At 43.6% G+C, this 24094-nt stretch overlaps 1 protein-coding gene across 1 annotated transcript; it reads right to left on the reverse strand.

Annotated features, from left to right (window-relative positions):
* Positions 1 to 110: 110 nt before the first annotated feature.
* On the reverse strand, positions 111 to 18762 carry Rnd3 (Rho family GTPase 3). Its single transcript, XM_036185811.1, has 5 exons — positions 18313 to 18762; positions 17810 to 17897; positions 6602 to 6711; positions 3422 to 3556; positions 111 to 2163 (listed from the first exon to the last, which is right to left on the reverse strand). The coding sequence occupies exons 1-5, from the start codon at positions 18460 to 18462 to the stop codon at positions 1912 to 1914; spliced, it is 735 nt and encodes a 244-aa protein (XP_036041704.1). The 5' UTR covers positions 18463 to 18762; the 3' UTR covers positions 111 to 1911.
* Between the last annotated feature and the right edge of the window lie 5332 nt (positions 18763 to 24094).

Below are 24094 nucleotides of genomic sequence, written 5' to 3' on the forward strand. Positions count from 1 at the left end.
GCCAATAATCAAATTCTTAACTTTACTAATTCAGTAAATCTTAGTTCAGAGTCTGAAATCACCTCTGAAAGAGCACAGCTAAACAGTTAAGAAGTAGGAAACATCCCAGCTAGACAGACATGGTTACTTTTTTATTTGAAGAAAAAGAAAAACACATACGATTTAATAAATACTGTGGAACACTGACCAAACAAACATACAAAGTGACTCAACATTAAAAAAAAGCAACAGAAAGTTCTGCTTTATAACAGTTATAACTTATTTTCTTTGTACAATATTTAAATACAGAAAGCACTGGCCAGTTATTTTGTAATACTGTCCAAAGCATAACACCACACCAGTCGAAGCACATTATGATGGTAAAATGTCTGAGTTCCATGGGAAATGATTGAAATGGCATTCTCTTGCAGAGACCAGACAAAGTGCTTGTAAAACACAGAACTGCCTGTTGTAATTATCTGAATCTCCCCTTCTGCCACAGTTTAAAACACAGTTTCAACACTTCAAAAATGAAGCGTCATCATTGGGGAAAAAAAGCTAGCATTGGCAAGCACCACCTAAAACAGGGTCATATCTGACATCTTATCTGGAAGTAACCGCTCAAAAAGCCAAACCTGTGAACTATTTTAAATGCTGATTATCCCTCTATCAGACAAGTTTTGAACCCAGCCCTGGCTGAATCTGGTTAAGTGAGGGTTAGCGGTCACATGAGAAATGCCCTAGGTTCATATCAGGGCTGACATTATAGGCTTCCCCCCTTTCTATCTGGGATTTTCTAAATGGGGCCTTTGTCAGGACAATGTTCATTTGAAGGAAGTGGCATGAGCCAACTGCTCACTGTCTGCTGCCAGTCTGGGGGCACAACAGACAACGGTGCTGTTTGCTCTGTAGGTTTGAAATACGACTTTCTTCTGGACAGCCTCCCTCACAAACTGTGCTCTCTGCTACAATGCCTCCTTCCACTATCTCTCCTGGTGAAGACAGGACACTTGCTTTCTCTTTGAAATCACTCTATCACGTCAAACCAAGACACGTTTTATTTGACTTCAGGTTTTCATCAACGATGGCCAAAGGAAAAACAAAACCACACACTCTCTTCTCTAAACAGCGCACAAAGTATTACATTGAGCAATTTACCACTTGTTAATGACAATCACAAGGATGAACGAAAGCATCAGACAGAATATAAAACAACACTCTTTTCTACTTGATCTATGCAATCGCGGCAGTGCTGGTCTATGCATCTTGTAAGGCCGCAGAAGCCTTGCTTGCACACTCTCTCGCTCAGCAGCGACCTTCAGGAAGTCAAGATTTCAAAGCCTCATGAAGTTTCCCTCTCAAATCCCACGGGTCCCGGTACAATTTCCACTTTAATGATGAGCTAGGAGGAAATTAGACCACATCCCCTAGAAAACTAAACACTAAGGTCACAGTGCGAGTTCCCCGACGAGGACGGTATACTAATATATACTTTTTTGAAAATGAGATTAAAATATCGAAAAATTAAATCAAAGTAGAGATCCATGAATAGGTTGTAACAAGAAAACAAAAACAAAACCGAAAATAGGCAAGCACCATTCAGAGCATGGGTGTTCTTCTCGGAGGGACCGGCGTTCCTCTTACTCTAGCTCTATAGCCCATCTACAGCTCCCTTTGTTTTTGGCATATTTTTCAAGTCACACTTCCAAACTCTTCCATGGATTCACTTCTCACCATTCGGTCTACATGCCCAACCTAAGGACAGGATTCCAAGTACTGGGTATCCATTCAAGGGCCTCCCAGGCCTGTGTCCACGTGACTTTGGCTGCGCACTTCATTTGACTCCATCATTTCCTTCCGCTCTTGTTTTCTGTTCCCTCTCTTTATTTTTTTACACTAGATTCCCGTGTCCTCGTTAACGACTGCGAAGCTTCACATCACCGTGCAGCTCTTCGCTTTGTCCTTTCGCAAGTCCGTAGCAACTGCTGAGAGTTCTGGTCTGCTAGGCATGTGTGAAATCCGCTTTGTGGCCCTCTGCGATTTGTTCCGCTTAACGTTTTTATTTGTCTTATTTACACATGCCAAGGTGGCGACGTGAAAAATGTCTCTGACGCTGTTTTCTGACTGTAAAGCTGAGCATTCAATGTAAGTGGCTGCTCCGATCTGCTTGGCCATATTTGCCCCCTGTGGAGGAAAAGAAAGAATTTCCATCAGTAGTGAGACTTTGGAGAAATGTCTGGAAAGTGTTAAAATGCCACAAAACAGTCTATCATTGGAAAATATCTAATAGACAAAATGGATTTCCCAAGTGTTGTAAAAAAATTAAAATAAAACAATTTTTTTTAAAATGAGCTACTTTGTTACTTCCTAAGGCCCTCAGTAACATTACTCAGTAGAAACTTCTCTAGCTTCTTGAGCATCTAACTCCCAATAGGATGACTCAAAAAAAAAAAAAAACAAAAAACAAAAAACAAGAGAGATGCTAAGATGGCATTTGACCCTCACTGCCACATGTAGCCAAGAAGTGGGTAACTTGCTGTGTAGGTCACATTCAGGGTCACTGAGAAGCACGGCCTCTTGTTAGAGGGTAAGTCCCCTGAAATCATGAACACTGCATCTTTCACACAGATCTGACAAAGGTGCTTTGGCCTTCTGAGTCCATTCTAGCCCTTAATGAGGCTCTCATTCCTCTCTTATTGACTGTCAATGACTCTCAACCCCAGTCAACAGTCTGTACAAAATACAGGGTGGATAAATGTAATTTAACATCAATTTTGAGTAAAATCAGTTTCTATGATGTGTTGAGTTTGCTAATGAGAAATGCAAAGTGTAGATGAGTATAGTATTTTTTCTCTAAGTTTTTATTATACTGGGGATCGAACCCCAAGCCTTGCTCATGCTGGGCAAGCTCTGTACTGCTGAGCTACGTCCCCAGCCCCAAAATTGAATACTTTCAATGATACATACCACATATAGTGGTAGCTATTTTAACATGAGCCCGCTTTAGAATCTGGTGGTGAGTTTTAGGAGAAAATATTTCTAAACAGATTTTCTTTTCTTTGGGGGATACATGCACCATGCTGAACCTCCAAAAGATGGCATCACAGAGTGGTCCATTTTATTAACAACTTGATTAAGGATTCTATTGGGCAACTGAGGACATTAAGCTCTCTTGAAGAGAACCACTGGTTTTGACCATAGTCTTTCTTAAATATGCTGAACTGTAGAACCACTGGGGAGCAGAAGCATCCAAGGGTATCAACTGCTTATGTGCCCTAATTCCTGATGATTTTTACTACAGAATTACAGGCATTTCATATTTCAGTTGAATACTGCCTTGCCTCTTAAAAAGCTGCTACATTTTATTTATTACAAACAATATTCCATTCCTTTCACTTTTTTTTTTTTTGAAAAGTGACTTTTCCACATTGATAACACATACCTGATCATATGACACAGGGGTCTGCCTGTGATTTGAGAGCTCCACTAATGTACTGACGTCTGTCCGCAGATCAGACTTACAACCAACCAAAAGCATCTTGGTATTGGGACAGAACTCCTGGATTTCACCTTTCCACTAGGAAGGAGAGAGAAAGAGAGAGAGAAAAAAAAAGGAAATTTAACAAATATTGACATGCATACACTGAAAACAATTTCCTCACTGGCAGACATTGAAATGTGACTTTAAGCGAAGAAGCAAGCTTGTATTTAATTAGTAAGTAGACAGCAAAGTTTAGAGTGCCCATGTATATTGTTTTATATTCTGTGTGACTCATGGGTTCCTTCCACAGTGAATGTATTGGCTATCAACAGAAGGTAGCTTCAGCAATGTCTTAATTATGGAGGGATTTATAAGACAAAAGCACCTTAATAATGACATATACAAGTGGATGACTTCACCCTTGGACACGCTGAGTTTCTTATTTCTAGGTGGAAGGCTGGGCCTAAGCCTGCCCCAGCAAAAGTATGCATTCACAGACTTTATCATGAAAGACTCGGCCATGCTACCATGTGCTGGAGGCTCTGTCTAAGAATCTGGCCTACGATTTTAAAGCAGAATGTCCTGCTTCAAGGAGCTTCTTCCACTCAAGTGACTGAATGGACAGACCACAGACAGCTTAAGCTCCCTCTTGAGCTTCCAGAACAGCAGCTAGTTTTGTAGCCCATAGGACTTTGAGTTAATTTTTTCTTAACTGTTAAGCACTACTGTCTAGTCTACAATTTAACTATTCCTGTCCTAACCAGAATTATGAGAACTTCCAGAAGTCTCTGGCACAGATTCCACTGTTTCCTTTAAAGCAAGCAAATGGCTTTTCATGGGTTTGCTTCTTCTAGCTTGAGTTCTCCATCATCAGGGTGGGAGTCAAGTCCTCCAGGAAGATCATTGCTCCCAGAGATGAGGGGATAAGGTGCTGAGATTCCTTCACTCCCATCCACAGATGTCTTTTGTGCTCTTTGGAGTACTGTAATGGTGAGGTAGCTATGTCTTTGCAAGGAGTCCACAGAACAGAAGGGCAATAAAATTTTCTAAGTATAATACTAGATAAGAGGGACATTCTGGAAGAGTCATTTGAGAGACCACCAGAGGAGGCCTCCAGATGCCAAGGTGTAGCTGAGTTAATAACACCTAGTATGAAGCACCCTAGCACATGGAGGCAGTAACACACAGAGTGCCTGGTTCATCCATTGAGATTTTCCTTTCTTCTTCCCTCCCACAACTATTTAGGAGCCTCTAGCACATGCGCCTAAAGAATTGAAAAACAGAATCAGAAATCTTTTCTACCTTAAGTCACTCTAAACTCTCTGATATTAATGGACTTCAAGAATCTATTAAGACAGGAGGCAGATGAAGTTGCCATGAGCCTTAAGCCTCACACAAATGTAAAACACACGTATTAATAGCTACAGGTCCAATGTCACTGTTTGTTTGGTCTTAAGAGACAAAAGCAAAATAGGACAGGAGAAAAGCTTTCTGTCATAAATTATGTATACCCAATACTACATCAAGTACAAACTCCAGTAAATAAGTGCCCCTTTTATCTCCAGGCGCAGCCAGGCATGTTGTTATATTGTTATCAACTGTGTGATGTTTCTGGCACACACACACCCCCCTACTTGTTTACAGGTCTTGAAGACAGGAAAGGTGCATTCCTAACACAATTTAACAAAAGCCAACCCTGTGTTTACTCAGAATGGAAAGGAGTTAAACAGGACTGAAAAGGACCCTTTGATCTATCAAGAGTGCAGTCTCACTGAACTGCTTGCCATGTTTGGTAAAGACTGAAGGAGGGCTAAACCTCAAACCCTAAATTTATAATGACTAACCCAAGCTACTAAGCACCATATAGAAATATAAACTAATAAGAACACATACAACGCAAACACCACTGAAAGTGAAAACCAAAAGAACGCAACCCAAACGAAATAAGCCCATTCATCTCCACGGTGCTTCCTCCTTTCTGCTCCCTCTGTCCTCACTCTGACCACGCATGCTACAGGGACCCGCTGAGTGACATTCTTTGCTCTTAGCCATATCTGCAGTTCACAGAAAAAAAGGGGTTGTGCAGCAAGAGTCCCCCACTCAAACCTCACAACAGCCCCACAAGAGTGAGTGATCAATATCCTGCCCCATCTACCAGCACTTCTGACCATCAAGAACTACAAAGAACAAAGCCTAGGTTGCTGCAGGCCCCACTGAACTCCCTTGAGCTCATCTACAAGTTCCTATAACTACAACAAGTCCTCTGCTGCCCAAGGCCAAGCATCGCCCCCTAACACATACATAGTGGCTTCTTAGGCGTCAAGACCCAACGCGCAACAGGTACCACTCCCCTTAGCTCTGGTTCCTTTCTGTCCACAACTTCTGCTAGTTCCGTCTCCATCTACAGAATCTGACCCACCTTTGCTCCCCATAAACCAGGGCTGTGTGATAACATACATGTTCAGCATACCTGATGGTTTACTAGTATTTGGTATACACCTGATTATAATCACATTGCTACCTATCTAGTGACAATATCTTATTACACATATTCCTCTTATATTAATTTCATCTGTGTTTCTATAAATTATTGAACTACAACTTCCTTGTCAAAATACCTTCCCCCCCACACCCTGAGACAGGGTTTCTCTGTGTAGTTTTGGTGTCTGTCCTGGATCTCTGTGGTCCAGGCTGGCCTAGAACTCACAGAGATCCGCCTGGCTCTGCCTCCCAAGTGCTTGGATTAAAGGCGTATATGCTACCACCACCCGGCTCAAAATAACTCTTAATTGTATTCAGGTCAATATCTGAACTGAGATCAAGAATAAACACGCAAGGAGCATTCTGTCCAGCAAACAAAGGGAAGGCTCACGTAGGTTCTTACTGTAGGTTCACCTCCCAAAAGCGAACATGGGAGCTCATGGAAAGTATTTTGTTCTGAGCTTTATGAAGCAAAGCTTCAAGCAGATGAACTACCCAAACTCCTGGCATTGATGTGCAGGAACCTTGTTTTGGTGTGGAAGTGTTTTCATTAGAAGACACAAGGCAGAAGCTCAGACTCTGTAGCCCCCAGTCAACCTCTTTTCTGTAGTCTTAGATCACCAAAAGTGCTGCACAGCACCCGCAGTCCTCAGCACTTACCTTTTTTAAGACACTGTCCAGGGTCTCTGGTCTACTGATGTCAAAGCAAATGAGCACAGCATCAGAATCCGGGTAAGAGAGGGGACGGACATTGTCATAGTAAGGAGAACCTAGGAAACAAAACACGGAGCTCTTAGACAAGACCCTCCATCTTCTATAAGGCATTCATGGTATAATGTAACACCTCCACTCAACCACTCCTGACCACCAGCACACACTCCCTCTGGTAAAGAAATGCAAACACGTGCCTTCTCATAAAGAAATGCAAACATATACACAAAAGACAGGTTTATTCACTTGTACTAGGAGATCAGAGGGCTCCTTCCTATGCATGGGACCTCAGTTCCTGGGAAGGCCGGGAACTTAAGGTGCAAATCGATAAGAGTTCAAGGATTAAAGTCAGAGGGACCCCAGGTGAAATAGGGAGGGTGTGGGACCAAGTGATCTCAAGTACAAACTCATTTCCCACTACTAACTGGGGGAGAAGCCCCCGTCTTAGGACTGGATGCCTCTGGTTCTTCAATCATAAGGTGAAAATGGTGACAACCTGTATCTGTGGGATCTGAGCAAACCCAGGTGGCAGCTGGAATTTAGGGAGAGATGTGTACATATTAACTAGATGTATTGTGGCTGTGCTATCTCTGTGGTCAAAGGCTGATTGGCAGTAGCCATTGAAAATGGAGCTGCTTCCTGGGAAAAAGATCCAAACTCAAGATTAGTCCAATCATTGAATGGGGATGAGTGGGGGAGGGAGGAAGAAGGCAAGATTAACAATGCACAGAGAGCCAAGGCAAAGCACATGGGTGTCATTCTGGCTCCAGTTACAAGTCTGGCTAAGCCATTGACCTTTGAGCTTGCTTACACTTACCCCCCCCCCCCCCAAGCCCCATGTAGTTTGCTTCCTGCTACAACCAAGAATGTCATAAATGCCATGTTGGATCCTGTTACCTTTTCTACACAGTTCCACCTGCAAACATGACAGCAAGACATAATCCAACGGCCCTGGCCTGAGTTAAACCCAAGGTGGTCTAAAGACGCACATCAGTAGCCTAGCAATTGAACCACAGAACTTTCTGGTCATTTAGGACCTTGTTTGTTTTGTTTTTGAACACCTTTATGAATTCTAAATGTTGGGAATTCACAGAAAGCCAATAATTATGAATTATTAAATAGTTTGACTATAAAATTGAGGATAATTTGCCAATTGCTACTTTTAAGAAATGATTTTCCTCACTCAGTCATTTCACAGACAACATGGAAATCACTTACTAGGCAAATGCAAATACGTTAAAGCTTTTTTGACTTTTAATTTAGTTTTGACATTATTTTGCATTTCTGGCAGAAAAATATAGCACATATTCCCTAAGTCAAAACTTCAGTAGTCAAAGTCAAAAAGAGGAAATAAAATAAAAGCTTCCAAAAAAAAATCTTTGTAGCCAGGTCTGGTGGAAAATGGTTAAAGCCAGGTGTTAGCAAGTTTGAGGCCTCCCCAAGCTGTCCAGGGAATGCAGCTTGTGGAATAAGCTAGTTCCACTCTTCATATGAGTGCACTGGTATTTCCATATTAGTTCTCCATGGAGCAACTTAGGGATACCATGTCTCAAAGAAAAAGTACAAACTACAGCGGCACGGACCTTCAGTAGTCTGTTCCGACCTGGATGTTATTGTAGTTGGTGCCTGTGTTCTGGGCCCTGGGTGCTCACTGCAATCCCTGGGAGCTCTGTGCCTGCCTCACTGGCTGCTTTAGAGATGGAGAAAGTGAGTCTGCTGAGCAAGGGACACAAGAATGTTCTAGGAACCAGGAAGGAAAGTGCCAACAGAGAAGGCAATTTCAGAAGTTCTCAGGCAAGGCCACAGCTTTGCACTGGCCACTGAAGGCAGAAGTGCAGTAACAAAACCTGCTAATGGAAGGGACTTCCCCACAGCCTTAGTTGAAAAAGCCATGCCATTCAAAATACTAAGATGTACAAAAAAAAAAAAAAAAGGAGGCCATTTCCAAAAATGACACCCCACCCCACCCCCGCCGCTCACTTTCAGCTACTTGAAGAAATCAGAGGTGATGAGAATAATTCACTTAAGAGTTCAGCTTAGGTTTTTCTTGAGAGGCATCAAAAAGGGGCGGCTTTATCCTATATGAACATATTTGCTATTTACAGTAGTTCTGCAGTTCCGACTCTCTCCACTGGAACCTTCCTTGTTTGTGTGTCCAAAGTCTACTTCTGACACAGCACTGGCTGTAAGCATCAGAATATCTCTTTCCTAGTAGCCAGCCACAAAATCCCAGACTGGATAGAGGAGAAATTCAGATGAGGACAGAGGAGTCTCTCTCTCTACGCTTCAAAGCTAGCTTAGACGACCTGACCTGACCTACACAGTCAGAGCCAGTCTGGGTCAGCCCAACAGGTGTCAGAAAGCTCCCGTCTTATGCTTTCCAGTCTCTAAACCTCCACAGCATGAGGAGCATCTGCAGGTACCAGGCTCCTGCAGCACAGGACGTTGCCTGTACTGCGCGGCAGAGCAGGGGCGGGGGAACACGGGAGTGGGGGGGGGGGACGGGACACGATGACTATTCCACAGGACAATGGAGCCCATCTTTTCAAAAGGTGGCTGAAGAAAGTCAAAGGAGCAAAACTAATTTAATTAAACTTGGGACTGCTGGGAAAATCCAGAGACCGGGTTGCAACATTACAGTCACCATGTGGCTGCAGAGAACACCCTGCCCTTTGTGGGCTGTTTCCCCTCCCCCACCCATTTTAAGGCCACAAAGGGATCTGGCTTTGTGTTCAGCCCTCTGTCACAGGCTGCTGGAGATTGCTTGCTTACGAGAAAAAAAAAAAAAAAAAAAGGAAGAAAAAAGAAAAAAAGAAAGAAAGCAAGGCAGCTTTTGTGCTCAGTGGCTATATGCAAATAAGTGAGAAATTCACCCTCTTGATTGACTTTAAAAAGAAACAGTTCTCTCGGAGTTAAACAGAATTCTCATGGAGGCCTCTTTCTGCTTTGGTTTTCGTCTGGTTCAACAGTTTGAATGAAAATACGTAAGTAGGGTAACGCTTCCTGAGAAAGCAGCCCCTGAGCTTGGAGGTGAAGCGGTAACTCTGACGCACTTTAATAAGATCTCATTAGGAGCTGCACTTTGATCTGAGCCTAGCCCCACCCCCTGCAGTAAACAATGCAGCTTTTTGATCAACAAGTGCCCAAGGGCGCTAATAAAACTGATCCCAAAATTCATTAGTCCTAACTGTAATGTGACCACCAACTAGAAGAGTAACTTGCCATAGAAGATGAGACAATTTATTCATTTTATTTTTTGATAGGTTAAGGTATTTTTTTTTTCTGGAAAAACAAAATGCAACATCGCCCCTCCGTCCCCCAAACTATTGCTCCCATTTTTTTCAAAGTAAGAAAGTGAGTGACAGAATTACAGACTGGCCTAACAGGAAAGGTCTAACAGTTCATTAGGTAAGAAGGACCCTTTCTTCAGTGTCCCCCCTTACAGGGCCCCGAGACTGCACAAATGCAGAGGCAAGCAAATGGCTGATCACCTCAGGCATGTGTGGGATAACTCAGAGGGAAGAATCCTAGGAATGCCCTGCCAACCGGAAGACAGGAGAGACTCCAAAAGGAGTGGAGAGTAAGCCCTCCAAGAGAGAATAATGGCAGCCCAGGGCTCCTGAAGCATGCTGCATCCCATGACAGCCTGGGAAAGCAGGTTTCCAGAAGTGTTCGTTCCTAAAGATTCTAGTTAAGCTCAGCAGGCACTCACTGAACATGTCCTACCGCATGCTAAAGCTCAGTAAGTTCTAATGTGCATGCAGTCTGTATTTCAGGACTGGACTATAGTTAAAACCCAGTAAACCTAGGTGAACTTCTGCAGCATGTGGAATAGGCTTCATGCAGATGGACATTTTCATTTCATGTCCTTAAAGACAGCACTGCTCTTCAGGTCCTTTTTAAGTAACCTATCAGACTTTCCACAGGTAAGTTGCAGGGAGCTGTATTAGTGTAAAGAGATAACTGGACTATATATGCAAAACAAGTGTCTCATCCCATCTACTCCCCACCCCAAGCTGAAAAGCTTTATCCAGTCACAGATTAGAATAAGCATGCTTTGGGGGCTCTTCCTTGCTCAAGTTTGGCAAACATCAGCAAAGTTCTAAAAGACTTTCGAAATTGCAGGTCTACACAGCCCTGTCTTCAAGATCATTAATTTGGGCTGAGAGGAATTTTTCCAGCCCAAGAATAGTCACAAAGTGCCTCACCTAGAAACTAATTCTTCAAACACATACCTGTCTGCTGAAGTCACCCCATTGCAGAGATACAACACACCATATATGTACATAATTAAAGGTATATGGAAGAAGAGTCATGCCTAAAAGGGAGGCCTTCGGATCTTTTGCAAAACCAGTTCAAATACTGAAACTTTAGAAGAGTCTGCAAACTGAAAATCCTTCTCACTGGGTATTTTAAAAGTGTAACACCTTACACTTGAAGTAAGTTGGAAGCTTCCTATAAGAAATTACTACCAAGAACAGAAAGTTTGGAATAGTGGATGTTTGGGGCAGAAAAAAAAAAAAAAACAGAAAACTTTGATTTTGTCAGTGTTCACCAAGGGGACACCAGTAGCAAGCAAGCCCCACGAGGGGCCACCGCCAGAGGGGGAGCTATAGGAGAGCAGCAGGCTCAGGAATGGGAGTCAAGTCTCCACAGGACTCCCAGCTCTGCTTCAGCATAACCCTCTGCTGAACTCTCCCCCCAACTGTCTGCATCATAGACCTCAACCTCCCCCTCCCCGAAAAGCCACTACCGCCTGGCCCAGCAATGATATTCTGTTTGTAACTTCTCCTGAATCAGACTCCGGAAGATTTTGAAGAGATCTTATGAAAACATAGGGGCAGTTTCTATTTCTGGGGGCTGTGCAGATACACAATTGGATGTGAGTTCAGAGGGGGTAGAATTAACACGGCCATTTTGATGTCTCTAACTAACAATTTGGTAGTAATTCTCAATATTAAGATAAAGCAATAAGAATCCTCACGTGTTACCGGCGGTGGAAACCACAGTGAATCATAGAGCTTCATGGGACGAGATTATGTAGGTAAGTTTTAAAAGTCCACACTGTCATTCAGTCCAGACTAAAGCCATTATGTTTCCACTGCTATAGAAGAGTCCATTATCTTAGCATGGAGTCCCTCAAGAGCGTTTACCTTTCCGCATACTATAACATCAGCCTTGGGGTTCAAAACCAATGTGCTCAACACCTGCCCAGACTTTTGAAGCAGCTTGCGTTCTGTGTTGGAAAAGTATGAATTTTTTCAGAAAAGGGACTTTGTGAATGTTACCAGAAGACATTTCAAAGACATTAAAAAAAAAAAAAAAAAAAAACAGACAGAGGCCCAGCTGATTCATTGGGCACAGCCCACCATGCATCAGGAAACTGAGTGGAGACACTGGTTGTCCATGGTGTCCTATCTGCGGGCAAAAGAACTGTATTCATGAGGAAACACCTGGTTACTTCAGGAGCATTAGAATGGCTCATCTGGACACCTTACTCAAATGTGCAACTTAGGAAAAACCGAACTGGAGAAAAAGCTAGCACTACACAGATTTTTAAAAAAAGAAAAAAGGAAAAGGAAAAAAAAAAAAAGGTCTGGGGACAGACGAAGATTTGCCTGGAGTCAAGCTCTTTGTCTAGCTCTAGTCCACATCTCAGTGTAGGACACTTCAGTTTAGCAGCTGGCCATGACTTCGACACCCTAGGTCCCAATGATCATGACTTTGTGGAACATCTGGTTCTGTGGAGTTCGTTCTGCTGCTCAGATCAAAACCATTTTCTGATTAGTTTGTAATTTCTTAGCCTATCCTGAATTCTTAGCCTACCTCTAAGAAACTCAAGGCGGAAATCTTAACTTTGAGAATCTGTTTTTTGTTTTTTAACCTGAGGAAAGCTAAATGTAAACATATTTTAGAGAGCAAGGGACTTGAAGGATTTTGGGAGGTCTGAGTCAACTTCTAGAGGATTTTTGGAATTATGGGAGCTTTTGTGGACAGCAAGACCTGAGTTGGGAGCTTGGACTTGGCACAGGCATTCAACGCCTCTTGAGTCCAACGTTCCCATGAAGCTGCCTCTTCCTATAACTGTTTCCACATCCATGCCTGACTATGGAGTGCTCCTAAAGGATGCCTTGGGAAGGCTTCCTCACCTTGTTCAAGTCCACAGGCATTTCCTCTTAGCTGCACCCCATACTTTGTTCTGGGATCCTCATTTGGTTTCTTACTCTACCCTGGAGGAAGCGTGGGCATTTTAAATTTTCACCTATATTCACGGCATTTTTCTTTGTCTAGTCACCCTAACTAGAATGCAAGCAGCCTGAGGACAGAAGCCATTCCCACCCAGCTCAATACAGCCCCTCCCTGTGTCAGACCACGGTGTTCTCTGACTGCATGCCTTAACAGTTTACAATCATGGCTTCCTGTCTTGCCCACATGTGTTCATTTATATTTTAAATCACAAAAAGGAATAAGCAATCTCCTTTTAAACTACTGTCCTTGGTTAACACATTGATGAATCTCCAACTGTTGGAGCATTTCCATTCTTGCCAAGGAATATTTCATTAGGGCACTTGTCATCAAGACTGCCCTTCAAATTTCCTGTAAAGACTGAAACATACCTTTGTAATTAGATTTATGTTTATTCGGAAGACTGTCCTCAAAGTAAGGTACCTAAGTTTTTTCTCTTGTATTTCTATTGCTTCAAATATAAAATGTAGAGAATATGATGGTTTTTTAAAAAAAATAATACTAGAAACAAATATAGGAAGTGCTAACTTTAGCATTCAGAACCCGAAAGATGTTCATTGTATATTAAGATTCAAAAGAGTTTTCACGGGGCAATAACACAGTTATTAACTGGGAATCAGCAATTGAATTGCATATTTTAGACTAATAATATGCCTTAAATAAAATGTGCATCAACTTGCCCTGGTTAAAAGCTGGCATGAATGACTATTACTCCCTAAATCACATATGCTGAAATTACCCTGCAATCTAGTCTCCTAGGAAAAGATATGGTGATCTCTAAATGACTAACTTTCTATTATTAGTAGGCTTTTGGCTTCAAGTTACAAATTGCTTCTATGTTTGGCAAATGTAGCAGATTTTTGAAGCACAAACTATTAGAACTACACAGGTTTCACTTATCACTTTAAAATATCAAAACTCTCTCTCTCTCTCTCTCTCTCTCTCTCTCTCTCTCATTTTATAATAAAAAGAAAATATTTCTCAGTAAAAAGGAACATAAGACTACTTTTAGGAATGCCTCATTTTAGAAGATTTTCATAACAACTTTAAGATTTTGTTAACTTTGGAGTATTTTAAGTAGCCATAAGAGTCAACTGGCATGTGCCACTGTGGCTGCTGTAATTGGGGAGTACTTAAGACAGGGAAACTCTTCCCTACCTAAAGCAGTGGTTCCCAACTTGTGGTTCATGACCCCCTGGGCTGGGAGTCAAAGGAATCTTTCACAGGGGACTAAGACTCTCTGCATATCAGATATTTACATTACAATTCATAACAGCAGCAAAATTACAGTTATGAAATAGCAACAAAAATAATTTTATGTTTGGGGATCACCACAACATGAAGAAATGTATTAAAGGATGGCAGCATTAGAAAGGGTGAGAATCACTGTTCTAAAAACTGTAGAGCTCTACAAACTACTGGGAAGCCTCATAGGGAGACACATTGGCAACCAATTGGAAGAGGCCACTGAAGTTCAAGAATTAATTAAGTGCATCACAGGATGGCATTAAGCGAGCCCTGCATCCTAGGTCTAACAGAAGACTTGCTTATAGTAGATACACACACATAAAGGAAGAGAAATAGAGAAGAAGGAAATAGTAACTGCCTGGGCCCCCAAAAGAGAAATGAATGGCTTCCTTTCCTCATATTCTACTTCCAAGTAGTATTCTCCCCCACATTCAAATCGGCAGTTTTGCTTATGCATGATTATGTGACTGCTCCAGTGGCGGGCAGGCAGACCACTTCGAAGACGTGGTGCACACACAGAAAGCCCATACAAGAATTGCCTCTGTTTCCTAACTGTTGGATCCTCTGCTGGAAGGTTGAACACAATAGCCATACCACCAAAAGGCACAGTTTATTCTCTCTCCACCCATTTTTCCCAAGAGAAATCTCTCTCATATAGGCTTGGAAGAGAAAGAAAAATTACACTCAGGGCTCTATAAACTTGGCTTGGTTCTTCTCTCTAGAGATAAGCTGATAACAGTTGGGAAAAAGAAATATATGAAGAGGCATAAAGTATATTTTCACACCTCAACAAAAAAAAACAATGTCTTGGGGGGGGTGAGAAATGTTAAATGACAGTTTTAAAAAACCTTTAAGAGCTTGTCAGGAACAGCAAATGAATAGCAAAGATGGTAAAATTACTGGGAATTATGAACTTCCTGCTGGAAGCATGCTAACCCGTTGTGGCAAGCTTGGTAGGAACAACCTATTCCTAGAATTTAAGCAATGTTCTGTAACTTTGTTAAATTAACTAATATCTCTCTTCACAAACAACATAATAAATCTCCAAATAATTCCCTATGTTTCCTTTTCCATTTGTATAAATCTAAATTTTAAGTGAAGTTTCATAGCCGGATCATTTTGCAGTACAATACTGTTGCAATCAGCTTTCAAACCTTTGTATTTTACAGAAATATCAGGGTTTTCGTCCACTAAATAAAAATACAAGTCATTATTTCACTACTGATTTTATTTCAGGTGATTAACTTTAATTTCATGAAAAGTAATATTTATGAAGTTGCCATTCTTAAGGCACAGGTAATTCAGTGATAATTAATGCCAGGAGCTCCATCTCCTTGGCAACTATGTATATTACTAATTTCCTCATTCTTTAGGTTTTATTTGGTGACTATTGTATACAAGGCATTCTGCTATATGTACAGAAACTGTGAACTATATAGTTGTAAGGCTTGAAAACATCTGAAGTGATATTTGCATGGGCTTCCCACTATAAGCTGTTCATACACATCCATTTTATTTGCTAGCCCTTGAAAGGCTTGTGCCTTTTCTCTCTTAAAAGCGGGGAGGTGGCAAGTTTGGCCCTTGGGCACCTAATCTAAAATCTCCATTGGTGGTCTTGTGCTCTTGGAGCTTGAGACAGGGATGTATAACCCAGCATTCCTAGGAGCCCACCCATCCCCCTCCTTATCCAAATAGTCTCATTCCTAAATCCACCAGGAAGCCTGGCTCAGCTCAGACTCTGGCTTGGTTTGCGAGCTGTGAGAACCTCAGCACGGGATGCCAGATCCACCGAGACTAGGAGCTGAAGCCAACCAACGTCCTGGGAAACAAAAAGATCTGCCTGTCCAAACACTAGAGCCAAGATGTGATAGCTGGGAGAGATCTTGCACATTATCCAGCTCAGCGGCTGCCCTCTTTTTAAAGACGATGAAAATGAGACCCAGGGAGGTCGAGATTTGCACACAGAAATCCCTGGTAACCAGGAGCTAAGATCTAAACACAGCTTTGTATCAAAGACTGTATCTGACCCACTGCTCCACTACACAACTAAATAATTCTTATCGAGCAGAAGTCCAAACAGGGCTGGTGGGAGAGAGGGAGTGCTGGTGCTAATTACTGGTACCACACCAGCTGTCCTGCTCACTAGGCATAACAATTACCATGATATGCCTGAGAATGGGAGCCTAATAAAATACTAGGCTATGTAATAATTCTCAAAGAAACTAGTAATAAGCCACTAGAATTCCACCAGCACTTTCTCTATAGTATCAAGTCTATGTATGTAATTTCAACAACAACAACAAAAACCAAAATGCCCTTGGCGCAGCTCAAGGAAGAGCCTGACTCTCCAGGGGGAAACTAGATCCATCCTTCTCACTGCAGCAGTCTGAGCATCTGGCACGGACCGTGAGAGGCGCCGGTGCGAGACTTGCCTCTAATCTTTGTGCCGGGGGATGCCTCTGGAGACCTAGTGGCACTGGCCCCTTCCTCCCGCTGTGTAATCCCCCCAGGTCCCTCAGAGGTTCCAGCCCAGGGTGTGGGAAGCTCGCTGAAGCTCCAAGAGGCCACTCCCAGCTGAGCGCGGCTCTACCTCGGGCCACCCCGCCTGACAGCAACCCTGCGTGTTGGCGCTTGTGCGCTCCTCCTTGCCAGTTTCGCCCGAATCTGTCTGGCTGCACAGTTCCCTACGTGCACCGGCCTTTCCCCTCCCTTCCCGGTAGCTTCTGCTCCTCCGGAGAAGGTATGCTCGTTACAACCAGCACGCGTTCTCCTCGGGCGCCTCTGGCCCAGCTCGCTAGGGCTTGGGTACCAGGGGGTGCTCAGTGCTGTCCTACTGTCTCTGCCCCAAACTCAGCCGAGGCACCGACCTTCCCACCCGCGGAGATCTGTTCTCCCCACTACGGTGCCACGTAGGAGGGTGGGCGCATGGGAAGGCAATAACCCGGCCTTGAACCCTAGACCTTTGGGCAGAACCCACCACGGCGCCAATAATTCAAGTAGACAGGAAGGTCAAAGGCGAACTGGGCTGCCTGCGGCCCTGCAGGCTGGCGAGGCCGAAGCCGTGGGGGTAGGGAGTGGCATGTTCGGAGCGCTGGCACGGAGTGATCCTCGGGCGGGCGCCGAAGCGGCTCTGCGCCGGTGGCACGGAGGCTGCGGGGGCGGAGGCCCCGCGCCACCAGCGCATTCCTGGCAGTAGGCGTCACGGGCGCCGGCTGCGGCCGTTCACCCTTCTCCCCCACCAGCGCGGAACCCGCACGCAAGCGGGTGGCTTCGGGGAATCTTCTCCCAGCTCAGCTTGCGTCCCTGCCCCGCGACCAGATGGCTGCTGACACCCACGAGGGACTTCCTCTGAGAGCGGGAGGGCTCCACGCTGCTCTGCATGCTCCAGCACCCGGCCACCCTGGCGGCCTGCTCCGGTACGGGCCCCAAGGACGGACAACACAAGGCCACGCGGCCACAGCAGCGTCACCCCCGGACACATAGCGTTCCCCGGTTCCTACCACCACAATCACCCCCATCGCCACCCCTGCCCAGAAAGGATAACATTTTCCTGCGGCTCGAGTCCTGGAAGTCCCTCTAGGGGCCGCGTTAGCGGACAGGGCAGCAGATCCTGAGCCCCGCGGCGCACCGGCCCAGAGAACCACGCGGTGTGCTGAGTCTTACCTGAAGTGTCCCACAGGCTCAACTCTATTCTTTGTGTGTCGATTTCAAAACTGGCAGTGTAATTCTCAAACACCGTAGGGACGTAATTCTGGACAAACGAAAGGGACAGAAGAGGAAGGAAAGGTGGCAAAGAGGTTATTAAAAGCACGACATGCATCGAACACTTTATGGAAAACACCCCAAGTCCCCAATTTAAAAAAAAAAAAAAAAAACGCACACCCCCTACACACTAAACACGCAGCCCCTTCCCGAGAGCCCACCCAGGTTTCCCTACCCGGCTCCCCACACTAAAACCAGTAAGTTTTGGGGGCCCAGAGCCCAGGGTTCTGACACGTCCCAACCTAGGGGCTTCCCGGACACTTTCCCTTCCGAGCAGTGTGGCGGGGGAGACCGGCTCGGCCCGAGGAGGACTTTGAAGAGGAAAATCACAGCGAGAGGACACTCTCTTCCAGACTAGGGACCCCACCGTCCGCTCCCCTCAAAGCCTTGCGGGTCACACTCACTTCGGGGAAGCAGTCCTTTGCGAAGACGTGAAGCAGCGCTGTTTTCCCACACTGGCTGTCGCCCACTACTACTATCTTGCATTTCACGTTCTGATTAGGATCCATGATAGATTTACTGGATAATTTCTGGCTGGCTCTTCTCTCCTTCATTGATGTTGCCTTATTTTCTCTTGGAACAGGAATTTTCTCTTTAGAAGAAAAAATATATATATTCGTCTCTATATAAAAAGCAGATAAAAAAATAAATCGCAAGGCCGGTGGGAAGCCCTTAAGCGCAGCGCAATGGAGGAGAGGCAGCGGCTCTTAACTCCCCTCCAACAAGTTTTCTGCCTGACTCTGCGCCTCTCCTCCCAAGTCCAATTCCAATCGGTCTGCTTTGTTTCACGCTCTCTGCGCGGCTTTATACGCCCAGCCTTCCAATCCCCTCTGCTTTCTCAATGAGAGAAGGAAACTGATCCGCCTCCTCCCCTTTTATGGAGCCTGGGAGCCAGCGCGGCCGCCTAGTTGGAGGAAAGTGTAGGCAGTGCGCCCTCTAGGGTAGTGTGCAGGATGGCTCGCAGACCTAGTTTCTGGCGTAACCAGAAGGCGCCAGGCAGGATTTGCTGGTGGCAAACAGCTCAGGACCAGGGTGAGGAGGAAGCGGATAGCTAGCTGTGTGTATGGACTCACACTGGAATTCCTTGCAAATTGCTTTCCAAAGGGGCGCGTCTCCAGAAGCCCTGTGATCATCTGTGAAAATAAAAGCATATTTCCCACTCAAGGTAAAGCCTAATCATGAAGCAGAAGTCAATCTTGAATGGGAAAAGACTAAGTAGTTATACCTAAACATACAAAACAATATTTTAAAAAAAAAATTGTGTTAGGCACATCACATAGATGGTGGGACATTACCTAAACCGGCTTATCTCAAACATCACGACTGGTTTTCCTGGATCTTTATAGAGGACTTGGCTATGCAAACTTGTCAGCCATTCCAGAGGATGCAGAAGGCTTTGGGGAGTGGATGAAGCCAAGGGGGTGGGGTGGGAGATGACAAAAACTATGAGAGACTCAGCCCCACCTGCCACTCTCGCTGAACACTAGAACCAGGGGTCTAACTGCTCCTTAATCCTTCAGCTCCAGCCTCCTAGAATCAAGGCGCTCTGCATTGGATCAGAGAACACAAATGCCCATAGTCGAAAACTCAGGGACCCCTCCCCCATCCATAACCCAACCATTCCAAGCCTCCCTCACAGCAAATCTTAGAAAGAACAAAAATGAGAGCGTGTTCATTCTCTTGTTTTCCGAAGACAGCGTCTTCATTGCCTGTAACCCCAACGGCCTTGGGTATTATCCCCTAGCACCGGTTTAAGGATAATGTGCATGGAGGCACTCCTGTAACCCCAAAGCTGAGGAGGCAGACTTAGAGGACCCCTGGAGCTTGCTGGCCAAACAATCCAAGCAAATGGGGAACTCAAGATCCAGCGAGAGACCATGACTCCAAAATAATGTAAAGAGCAATTGAGGAAGATACTTACTGTCAACCTCTGGATTCCACACATATAAACACACACACACACACACACACACACACACACATGTATACAGACACACACACCTCACACATAACTCTATGAAAACTTTCAGGTTTGTAATAAAAGTTGAGGATTAAAACAAAAAGCATGGTGACTGAGTAAGTAGTGAGTTACTAGGATTATGAATTCAGGGGCCCCAGAATGCTCTCTTATTTCTTTCAGAGCTGAGTATTTTGGATCTTTCCCCTAAAGGACAGTTCTGACTCTATTGTCGTGGATAGGTCTGTTTCAAACAGGCTGACCATGGACAGGGGAAGGCTTACTAAAGTTTGCATGGCTGCATTTGCCAAAATTTGCTTGGAAGAGCTTTATTCCCTTCTTAACATAGCTCACAATGGAGCACTTTGCTGTTATAGAGGTGAATATCTTATGTAAACTTAATGTAGTTGAACTTATATTAAATCTTAATAGAGTTGAACATAGAACCAGGCAGTGGTGCTGCATACCTTTAATCCCAGCACTCAGAAGGCAGAAGCAGGCAGATCTCTGTGAGTCTGAGGATGGCCTGGTCAACAGAGCAAGTTCCAGGACAGGCTCCAAAGCTACACAGAGAAACCCTGTCTTGAAAAACAACAACAACAACAACAAAATAGTAAATAATAAAAACAATATAGCTGAATGTAGCATTTCCCTAACCAAACTAAATGCAGGAAATATCCATCAAATTATTTGTTTGATGGAGAAGCCATGGGTATTATAGTGGGGGGCATGCAATCAGAAAGAGGGGTATTTAGGCCTGAGCTTCACATCTTCTGGCTAAGTGATGTTGGAGCAATTATTCCCCTCTGTAAGCTTCAACTTCACCCTCTTTAAAATAGGATTCATGATGGCATTTGTAAGGAAATGCAAATGAAGTCCGGAGAAGAGTCTATGGCACAATTGCAGCCCTGCCCTTACTCAGTGTTTCTCTATAGTTTCCATCTGCTTCCACTTCCCTCCCAGAACCAAGACACATGTCTTGGTGAATCCTGGGTTCATTAGTCAGCTTACTGATAGGAAGTGGGCACATCCTTTCTTGTCTCCTGTTTTTAACCATGACACTTCCCCTCTGCAGAGATATGACTTGACTTTCTATGTTCGTGAATTGATGTGGTTTATATAGTTATAGACTTTTAAACTCGAATTAATTACTAGTTATTTTGAATTGACTTAATGAACTGGACATCAGATAATTTGTCATCTAAGCTGTATCTGAGAACAAGATGAGACACCACCAATGATATAGCAGGCCTCCAGGTGTAAAGGACTTTACTCCACCAAAGAGTAGGATAGTCACTTCCCCAGGGAATAATCTAGAATCATAGTGTATAGCTATTTTTGGAAATCAGGTGACCTGAATCTCCAGAAATCTGCCAGCTGCTGAGTGAAATTTAATGGATGTATGACTGAATAGAAAATCAACTTCCTGAAGCCACCAGATTTGAATATTTCTAGGAAATTAATTATTTCTTTTTGTCTTTTGAGCATATTTTCACACCAAAACACTTAGTTTAGCTATTATTTATTAAGTGCCTGCTATCTGCCAGGCACTGTTCTAGGAGTTTCAAATAGGGCAGTACATATGCTAATTTCTTTCTGCTCCCACAGAACATACACTTCAGGCAGTCCTCGATAAAACATAAGGTAGAGAGTACACAAGGCAGAGCGGATGTGTTAAACTCTGTGAAGAAAACCAGGATCCTGTAAGAAACCATAGTCTAGTGGGGATTTCTCAGTATGTCTATATGGAGATGGATTCCTTAAGAAGGAGTCAGCTGTAAGCAGGTCTTACAGAAGGCTGCTTCAAGCAGGCACACAGCAGAAAGGTCATAAGGAGGGCAGGTTTGGCAGGTTTGAGGAACAAAAGGAGGCCCAGACTGAGACCCAATGAAGGAAAACCTTCAGGAGTAGGAGATCCCAGGAAGGGTCTGGGCTGAGTAACTGGTCTTAGAATCTGGATATTTGGGGAGGGGCCATATGAAACCAGTCACAGGAGTTCTTGAAGCAGGGTCACAGCACGAATACACAAACAAACAAGCAAATGGATGACTGTGGCTCTGGGTCTGCTAGGTATCCTGGATGAAACCTCTGCTTCACAGTGCACACTGGATACAAACACACCTTAAGCCCTAGGAAACACAAAGATGCTAGAATGAAGTGAAATCTTTCCCCTAAGATACAGAATCATCTGGAAGCTATGAAGCCCCATCTAGGGGATCACCTCTGACCTACTGGCCTGCCTTGTACCATTCTCCTTGTTAGTGTTTCTTTGTCTACTGGTAACTCTTTCTTACCTTGCGAGACCATGACGATCAAGAGAAAATGAACAGCAAACATTTCTACATGGTTTTGTTCATTGCACATGTTCAGTTGCTCCAAACAGTTTGAGCCAAAACCTTATTTCTTTCTCTTGTGGTTAACACTGTAACCTTTAATACTGGGAACTGGGGGTCTTCCTTCCACAGCAAATGCATTATTTTTAACAACAACAACAGATAAGTTTACGCCAGGAGAGAGGACTGAGAAAAGTACAGATAAACAATGGTTCTGGGTTCTTTCTGTCAGGAACTTTCATTTTAGTTCTGACCAACCCAACATGCATACTGTTCAACCTCGGACAATCTCTGAGCTCTTTTCCTTACTTAACATGAAAGGAGTCATCACTGTGTGACTCCTTTACATTGCACAATAAGGTTGTTTAGAAAATCACTGTAGGGCATTCCTCTTTAGAAACACACTACACACCACCCTGGCTCCATATTCCAAGTTCAGTATGTTCACAGATACCTCACTCAGATATGCCCACAGTGTGATAAATCATAATCAGAATTGTCTATATGGATTGTCTGTCCATCTTCAGATGTCAGCGGACGTGCTGGAAAACTAAATGCACAGTGAGGAGAAAGCACAGGTCACCTGCAGGCATAACCCAGGAGCGGAGAGAAACTGGACATCAAAATAAGAGAAGGAACGAACAGCCTGCCCTTGAAGACATTATGTCAGAAAATATGGACATGACTCATAAGCATGCTCTCTGAGAATTTAACAAGATGATGGATAGTAAATAGCTTTCAAGCCATGGAGAATTAGGGCAATGATATAAACACCAACTTTCCTGTACTGAGAAGTGTTGATTTCACTGCTGTCTTTTGGGGAGTAATCATCAGAAAACATTCCCTGGACTAGCCTTACACATTAACTACATAGGGACGTTTTGGTTTGGGCTTTTTTTTCTTGGAAAAAGAATTAGAGAAAGAAAGTTCATGGCATTCTTTAAGCCTGTTATTTGGGAAGAATTTGTTCTCAACAATAACACTCTTTTTATTCATTTTTTCTTAATAGTTCACCTAAGTGACCTGCCCAAGGACACTGGTCAGTTTTTCTAGGCTGTGTGGAAGGAATACTCCAGTCTGGTTGAAGTAACCAGTCTTGTTTGTCTTCACTGATACTAATACAATTTTACTGCTCCCTTGTGAATTTAGGTCTCTCTGTGGCCAGCAGAAAACTCTGCCCTGTGAAGGCTGAATGAGAAGCCATTGGCCAACTGATCCTGCTTTTCTGTGTTCATAACAAATTTGAGAAAGAACTGCTTGCTATCTATAGAGACTGACTTCCTGTACATTTGGGTTTGTGGATTTTAGGGCACATATAATCCTTTCCAACTGCCTCTCCCTAATTTCAGTTTCCAATTGCTGATGGCATTTTCTATAATTATTTCCCAGAAAAAGAAAGTAAACAGCAGATTATTACAAAATCATTAATTGGGTGCCAAATATTCAATTATACTTTGTGCCAGTTGGTAAATAGAATATGAAACTTATATTTGAGAATGACCTTTAGGAGAAAACACTTTTAGCAAGTTCCTTTTAGATTGCTTTCTTTGAACAGAGCATGTGGTAGGTTCTAGAAAAGTACCCCTTTGAATGTTTTAGGTGCAGTCAGAGGGAAGCAAATGTCTTACTGTGAACAAATCAAATCATCTCTCAGCATTGACTGGGCTTCACTGTCAATGTCCAAAGATACACTAAGCGAGTGAGTATTCATGGCTATGTGAGCGGTCAAGTGGCATTTGATATTTTAACTCAAGACTTCAAAGATGCAAGGAGAGATATCCTATTAAGTTTCTGGGGAAAAAAATCCCCTTTGGGAATCCTTGTCCCTTATGACAAACCACTTAAGGAGTCAGTATGTAAAAACTCAACTGAAGTTTGTGCTTGCTTAATGCAAAA

This window comes from Onychomys torridus, chromosome 4, assembly GCF_903995425.1.
Source record: "Onychomys torridus chromosome 4, mOncTor1.1, whole genome shotgun sequence".
In the NCBI taxonomy this organism is placed as follows: Eukaryota; Metazoa; Chordata; class Mammalia; order Rodentia; family Cricetidae; genus Onychomys; species Onychomys torridus.